General features: G+C 45.5%; 1 protein-coding gene across 1 annotated transcript in view; it reads left to right on the plus strand.

The window, feature by feature from the left end:
- Positions 1-7296, plus strand: part of SRD5A2 (steroid 5 alpha-reductase 2) — a 28266-nt gene extending 20970 nt beyond the window's left edge. Inside the window, exons 2-5 of the mRNA XM_006767568.2 lie at positions 8-171; positions 1352-1453; positions 3839-3989; positions 6189-7296. Coding sequence (XP_006767631.1) covers positions 8-171; positions 1352-1453; positions 3839-3989; positions 6189-6255 — 484 coding nt within the window. The 3' untranslated portion in view covers positions 6256-7296. The remainder of the gene's footprint in view (positions 1-7; positions 172-1351; positions 1454-3838; positions 3990-6188) is intronic.
- Positions 7297-7808: the final 512 nt, after the last annotated feature.

The raw sequence follows: 7808 nt of genomic DNA on the forward strand, positions 1-7808 counted from the left end.
GCCCCAGGACATTGGTTTACCCCTTCCTCATGAGAGGGAGGCCTTTTCCAGTCGCGGTGCTTTTCAGAGGCTTTGTCTTCTGTACGGGAAACGGACTCCTGCAAGGCTACTACCTGACTCACTGCACTGAGTACCCCGCCGATTGGTACACAGACATACGGTTTATCCTGGGTACGTACATCTGACCACTTTCCACCCAACACGGCTCTCCACCGTCTAACTCACCATCACCTCTGCACCCCTATCACAGCAACCCCTCAATAATTCCATTCTCCTCTCCTCTCACCCTTACCCTCATCTTTCTATAGCAACCTGAGAGAGCTTTGAAAAACATCATGTCATTCATTCCTCAGCTCAGAACTCTCCGATGGCTTCAGGATAAAATGCAAATTCCTTACCATGGCCTATGAAACCCATGTGTCCTTGGTTCAGCCCCATTTCCCGACCTCATTTCCAGCCTCTGTTCACCTCATTGCTGTGCTGTGGCCTCAGTGGCCTTCCCGCTGAGCCTTAAATGGTCAGGCTGGTGCTGTTTCAGAGCTTTTCTCTGCAGACCACTCCCTCTGCCTGGAATACTCTGATCCTGTATGTTCATGAAGCTTGGTCCCTCACTTTATTTAGGTCTTTATCCATCTACGCCTCCTCTAATAGACTTTCCCTGACCAGCTAGTTATAAACTTGTGGAAAATGCTAATTATCGAAATTGTTTCATTATCTGCAAGAGGAATTAAAGTCCCGGAAGGTTCAACTATTTATATGTTATTATGGCTCAGACCAAAAATCTAGGGATTGCCTTCAGCTCCTCTCTTCACATCACATAGCACATTCTAGCCATCAGCTTAGTGCTGCCGCCTGTAGCTCCAAAACGTGACAGGGGTGCTTACTTCACCCTGGTCCAAGCCACAGTGCCCTCCTGCCTGGACTGCCACAGTGACCTTCAAACTAAACTGGCCTACAGTAACCCCTTGTCCACGCAGCGGCCAGAGTGAACGTTTGAGAGTACAAACAAGCGGACGATCAGTTGTACGAATGCTGAAACGTGTGCACAGTGGAGCATGCTGGAACCACAAAAACTACAAAGGAAAACAAACAGAAGCAGAAAAGATCTCTTGTGCTCATCTGGTGACAACTCTGTCCCTTTTGGGGGTGGGGTGAGGCGTATCTTAGTATTATTCTTAGAATTCGAAATTAAATGCCCTTCATTTTCAGAAAGAAAAACTTGGCTTGTGTCTATTCTTAGAATTCGAAATTAAATGCCCTTTCCTTCATTTTCAGAAAGAAAAACTTGGCTTGTGTGAAAAACATCAAAATCAGGACACATTTTTCACTTCCCTCTCTCTTCTTTGCCTAGGTGTTTGCTTATTTGTTTTGGGAATGGGAATCAACATTCATAGTGACTATCTGTTGCGCCAGCTCAGGAAGCCTGGAGAAGTCATCTATAAGATTCCACAAGGTAATGTCTCCCTTCCCCTCCAGATTCCCAGTCCTCCTAGGGAGCATGTCCTAGGAATTAGGTGACAAATGGAGGGGGTGCACGGACAATCCGGGGACTTCTTCCCCCATCCCATCTCACCCCACAACACACGCATTTCTGATCTGAACCTTGAAGTTCCAGAGAGGTACAAGAGTTCTTCAGAGAAACAGAACCAATACGCTGTAGGTATAAATATATAATGTTTATTATAAGGAATTAGCTTATATGATTACGGAGGCTGAGAGGGCCTAGGATCTGCCCTCTGCCAGTTGGAGGCCCAGGAGAGCAGGTGTATATGTTCCAGCCAGAGTGCAGGGGAGGACAGACCTCCCAGCTCAGTCAGCCAGGCAGCGTGATTCTCCCTGCTCGACCTTTTTTGTTCCATTCAGGCCCTCAGTGGATTGGACGAGGTCCACCTGGCGTGGGGGAGGGCAATCTGTTTACTCAGTCTATGAATTCACATATTAATCTCATCCAGAAACACCCCCCTGGACACACCCAGAATGTTTTACCAAATATCTGGGCACTCCATGGCCCATTCAAGTTGATACACAGAGTGTTTACACTTTCTGTGCAGCAAATAGGGCTGAATTATGATGACCAGGAGATCTGCCCTCTTCAGTGAAGTCTCACTAGATTTATCTAATGGGTAGTCACGGGTAGCACTTGCATATTTCCTGCCACTTGTATACTCTCAAAGGCAGAGAGAATCGTATATACTTAATTAAAAATTAGGATGAGATGTGTTACAAGTGCATTTTCAGAGATAATTCTAATTGCTCCCGAGAAACCAGGGTGTGAGCTGACAATTATAAGCAGGTGGGAGTGAATCAGTCCTGTAATCCTTGAATATTTGTAGTGAGGTATTTGTGTGGGATAGTGGGTCCCATCATTTTTAAAAAGTATATAGTTTTATTGATTTCAGAGAGGGAGAGAGAGTGAGAAACATCAATGATGAGAGAGAATCATTGATCGGCCGCCTCCTGCACAGCCCCCACTGGGGATAGAGCCCGCAACCCAGGCATGTGCCCTTGACTGGAATCGAACCTGGAACCCTTCAGTCCGCAGGCCAATGCTCTATCCACTGAGCCAAACCAGCTAGGACCCATCATTTTTTTTTTAAATGTAAATAGAATCCTTTACATTAAACCTTTTCCTGAACTAGGATATGGTGATAATTATTCATTAATAATATTATTATTAGTGAATAATTATTTAGGATTAATATTCATTGATTAAGAAAATAATGACAATGCTACTATGAATTCAATAGCACATTTAAATGAATATGTGTTGCTGACATCCTAACAGTATCTACATCAAACAAAAAAGCATGGGGTGAGATGTACCATTTGCGATCACAGACAATTTATGGCCTCTTTGCAATAGATCCGTGGTTCCTCCTGGGGTCTGAGGAATTACAGGCTGGAAACCGCTGATGCAATGTCAGCCTTAGGAAGGTAACTTTAAGGGGTTTCAATTTTTAAAGCTTCACTTAGTAACTAGAGTCAAAGAAGAGCAGAGAAAGCTCTTAAAAGCTAGATTGCCAAGGTTAGTTCCAACTACTGAATTAGACTAGAGAATGATTTAAGAACAAATGTTCTTTATGTAACTATGGAAAGAAAATACTTGTTTTAGGTGACACTTTGCTAGTTTAATGTGGGGCAGAAATTTTGGGTACAGATACATTTACTATGACTAGAAAGTGGCGATTTCTAGTATAGTTCTGATATTAGAATACATACATGGTTGGATAAAAAAAAAAAAAAAACAACCTTAAAAAAATCAATTGCATCAGACCTCACTGGCCTCCAGGAGGTCAGAGACCTGCAGTTCCTACTCCCTCCTTTAGACTTGAACACAATGTACTGCTTTGGGAGGGCAAGGGCCAAAGGAGAATTGAATGACCTTCTCACATCATGTTACTACTCCCACCGAGTTTGTTGTTTTACCGGTGGCTGTGAATGTGAAATATGCTGACCCGCAGGGGGGTGTGCAGGCAAGGAGTGAGAAGGTGGCCTGGAATCGCTACTTAAGAGAATGAAACAAAGCCTAGACCTCCTGTTCCTCATCCTTGTCCTGCGGGGAGCCAGGGGCCCCACAGTTGCAGGAGATCTGGATGGAGCCCACCAAGCACCTGGGCCACTCCTCACGGTTGCAGGATGTTCTGAGGACAGCAGGCGGCCGTGGCTTTGTTTTCCTTTCTCCCCAAGTGGGTTCTGGCAAGCTGTGATGCCTGGGAAGAGAGGCCCCAGGCCCAGGTTTGATCTAGCCACCCATAAGCATGTTGGAGCAAAGCAGAGGGATTTTCACGTCACGGTGATCCAGCTTTGATGGTTGACGTTTTGATTCTTCTGCACACAGGGGGCTTGTTCACATACGTTTCTGGAGCCAATTTCCTTGGTGAGATCATCGAATGGATCGGCTATGCCCTGGCCACCTGGTCCCTCCCGGCACTTGCATTTGCATTTTTCTCACTTTGTTTCCTGGGGCTGCGAGCTTTTCACCATCATAGGTAAACTTGTCAACTCCCATGGCAGCCTCCACATAACTTTCCACTCCTAATGGGCTTTCAGCACAGAATCCTGGAGACGCCAGGATCATGCCCCCGAATCTCTGTAACACCAGGGCTTGTTTGGGTATTCTCCTTCCTCCCCTACCCCCGCCCTCCATAAATCATAGCCAAGGTCATTGCTGGCCTCCTGGGAAGGTGGGCAAGCAATTACTCGTGTGGTGCAATTTCAGGACTGTTCTATCTATGGGAAATACCAGAAAATTGCTGGGTTTACAACCTTCCCTCTGTAGGTCTAGCCTAAAGCTTTCCAAACTCCCACCTCCCTCCCAACCCTTGCACCTCGGTGGGGTGGGGACCAGAGAGTTAAAAGTGTCACTGGCAGGGGAAGGGTAACATGCTAAGGTGTTATCAGGTTTAAATGCAAATTTCAGATTCTTTCTCTAAAATGGCTTTTGTACTTGGAGGAAAGAGAAAGACTGTGATGTGATGTGTGTGTGTGTGTGTGTGGGGGGGGAGAGAGAGAGAGAATTGCTAGAGAGAGAGAGAGAGAGAGAGAGAGAGAGAGAGAGAAAGGGAATTCAAAAGGAACAGAAATAGACCTGGAACCAGGACCCTACCTAGATGTTTTAGTCCAGCTACTTGATTTCATAGTCTTGAAGGCTACACTAAGAATGTGTCCTTTTCCTCAGAGTGGAATTTATGCAGAGACCTGTCAGAAATGAGTGAAACAATAGCTCTCCTCAAGACCTACTCATGCTACCTCCTAGTCTTGGGGAGTGGGTGGAGGGCCACAGAGGCTCCCCAGATGGTAAGAGTGTCAGTGTAACCACTCCTCCCCGCCCCCTCGCCACAGGGTCTGTTGCCCACCTGAGGCCGAGGGGACATGGGGAGGAGAGGGTGTCAGCCAGTTGTCGGAGGGGCTCTGAGAAGCATGATTGAGTTGGGCTCGGTCAGAGGAAGGACAGCAATTGCATCTGAGGGTTCCAGCTGTTGCAGCCACAAAATCCAAACGGAGCCCTTATGCTTTTATGTCAGCATCCCCAGAGGGAAGGCAAGAGGTGTCTTTCTTACAGGGCTAACTGGGCTCTGTGTGAGGCCACTCACCACACCTCTCCAGTCATAGCTCCAACATCCAGCCACCTCTGGGAGAGTATTGTTACTATTTGTCCCTCAGGTCCAATTAAGGTACTTTCACAGCGGGTACCATGATTATAACCTGAGCGCTGCCAGCTTCAAAGGACAGCCAGGTCACTTAAGGATAAAGCCCTTTTACAAGATGCATCGGTCTCCTAGGGCTGAAGATGACCACAAACTGAGCAGCTTTATTCTCTCGGAGTTTATTCTCGCTGTTAAAAGTGGAAAATATGTTCTTCCATTCAGCGGGTTGTTGTTTCATTTTGTTGATGGTTTCCTCTGCTGTGCAAAAAAGTTCTTGGCTTGATGTCTTCCCATTTGTTTATTTTTTCTTTTGTTTCCATTGCCTGGGGAGGTATGTCAGAAAAAAAATGTGAGTAAGAGACATGTCTGAGATTTTACTGACTAATTTTTCTCCTAGGAGTTTCATGGTTTTGAGTCTTACATTTAAGTCTTTAATCCATTCTAAGTCTATTCTTTTATATGGTATAAGAAAGTGGTCTAGTTTTATTTTTTTTTTTTGCATGTGTCTGTCCAATTTTCCCAACACCATTTACTGAATAGACTATCTTTACCCCATTGTATGTTCTTGCCTCCTCTGTCAAGTATTAATTGGCCAAATAGGCATGGGTTTATTTCTGGGCTCTCTATTCTGTTCCATTGATCTAGATGTCTGGTTTTTATGTCAGTACCATGCTGCTTTGATTACTATGGCCTTGTAGTATAGTTTGATATCAGGTAGGCATGATACCTCCAACTGTGGAGGTAAAAGACCTGTACTCGGGAAATTATAAGACACTGAAGAAAGAAACAGAAGAAGATACAAGTAAATGGGAGCATATACCATACTCATGGATAGGAAGATTTACTTATTTCGCAGCACACGAAGCTTCAACACTGATAAGAGTAGGATGCAGGAGGGAGAAGATGGACCAATGGCCATTGGGAAGAGTTGGGCCCTGAATAAATGCAGGCTGATTTATAAGAAAGATTTCAGAGACAGCAAACCTCAACCGTTGACCACTGCTTGATTATGTTTTTAATTATTTGTTTCTCGTCTCTTAGGTTCTACCTCAAGATCTTTGAGGACTACCCCAAATTTCGGAAAGCCCTCATTCCATTTATCTTTTAAAGAAACCAAATTTAAAAAGGAACAAAACCCCCACAATGTTGTTGAAAATCACTGTAACCGTTACGGTTCACGTATCTATGACGTAATAGTTCGTATATACATGATATACGCAATGGTAGGCCTTCTGTGCTCTTTCAGCTGGCCTGGAGAGTCCGCATGATGCCCCTTCCCAGGGCTCTTGATCCTGATCTCGTGTTGAAGCTTCAGCCATGCCCTTGGCTATTCCTCCTAGAAAGTGCAAGGCTTCCCCACGTGTGTTTCTTTGTGTGACCCAAGTTCATGTGGCTTTATACCCGCTCTACATCAATGTCAGAAAGCTCTGCAGTCAAGAAAGTTTTGCGTGGAGGGTAGTGTTTATAGACTTAATTAAAGATGCATATTCTGCACCCATATGAATAAGGAGAGATTTAAATTCTGAAGCTGCACAGCCTCCGAGCAAATCTACCGCCAAATGAAAACTGAGTCACGTCTTCCTTTTCCTTAGATGTGAGATGGCCAGGCAGCCTTTTCACAGAGGAGCCCTCTCTTCCCATTGCTGCGAATGCAACCATCCCTTGACCCCATTTCAAATGTTTGCAATGTCTTAGGGCCTCTGTCTTCCTGAGGGTTTATTTCATTCCCTCGGTTAGAGGCATCAGAGCCTAACGCGGAGAACTGGTTTTCCTGATGGTTTCAGTGATCACAAAGAAAAAGACACAGCAGTGGATGGCTCCTGAGAGAGTGCAGAAGAGTTTTAGCGTGGCTCCTGCAAACTCTCCTATGCTTGGAAACCGGTGGAAATACCCAAATAATGAGCGGGCATCAAGTAAGGAGACGACGAAGGACAGATGCTGCTTGCCTCAACGACGTGTCCACAGTGACAGTGAAGCAAATCGGAAGAACCCAGCAACACTCATCTCTGGGTTTCTCCCCCACAGCTCCAGGATCTGAGCTAGAAGGTGCATCTTGAACATCAGCTCTCAAAGGAGCCCAGAACAGAAGCCAAGAGCTGCAACCAGGTCGAGGAATCAGGGCAGGAGGCCTGTTTTTATTTTTTTTTGGGGGGGGGGGGCAGGTTCAGACAGTAATTTATAGTCAATGTTTCCAAAATTTAAAAATGAGGAGGTTTTTGCATTCTAGTTTCTTTTTTTATTCTTTTTTTTGGAGGCGGGCGGGGGGGTACAGGGGGGGATGTTAATCCTCACCAGAAGATATTTTTTCATTGATTTTTAGAGAGCGGAAGGGAAAGGGGGAGACAGAGAAACATCGATGTGAGAGAGACACATTGATTGGTTGCCTGCAACCAAGGTACGTGTCCTTGATCAGAATCGAACCCGAGACCATTCAGTCCGCAGGCTGACGCTCTATCCACTGACCCACACCGGCTAGGGCCATTCTAGTTTCTTTAAAAAGTTGGAGAACCTGAGCTCATGGAGCCTGCTAAGAACAGGGACTAATCAGCTAGTTTTCGCTAGAATTGGCAACCTGTGTGGAAGGTCACCCAAGCCTGGGTGCTGAGACGATGGGCTGTGGGAAGAAGGGCTGAAAACCTGTAATGAGATTGTATGAAGGTA

Source organism: Myotis davidii, unplaced genomic scaffold (genome assembly GCF_000327345.1).
Source record: "Myotis davidii unplaced genomic scaffold, ASM32734v1 scaffold238, whole genome shotgun sequence".
NCBI classification, from domain to species: domain Eukaryota; kingdom Metazoa; phylum Chordata; class Mammalia; order Chiroptera; family Vespertilionidae; genus Myotis; species Myotis davidii.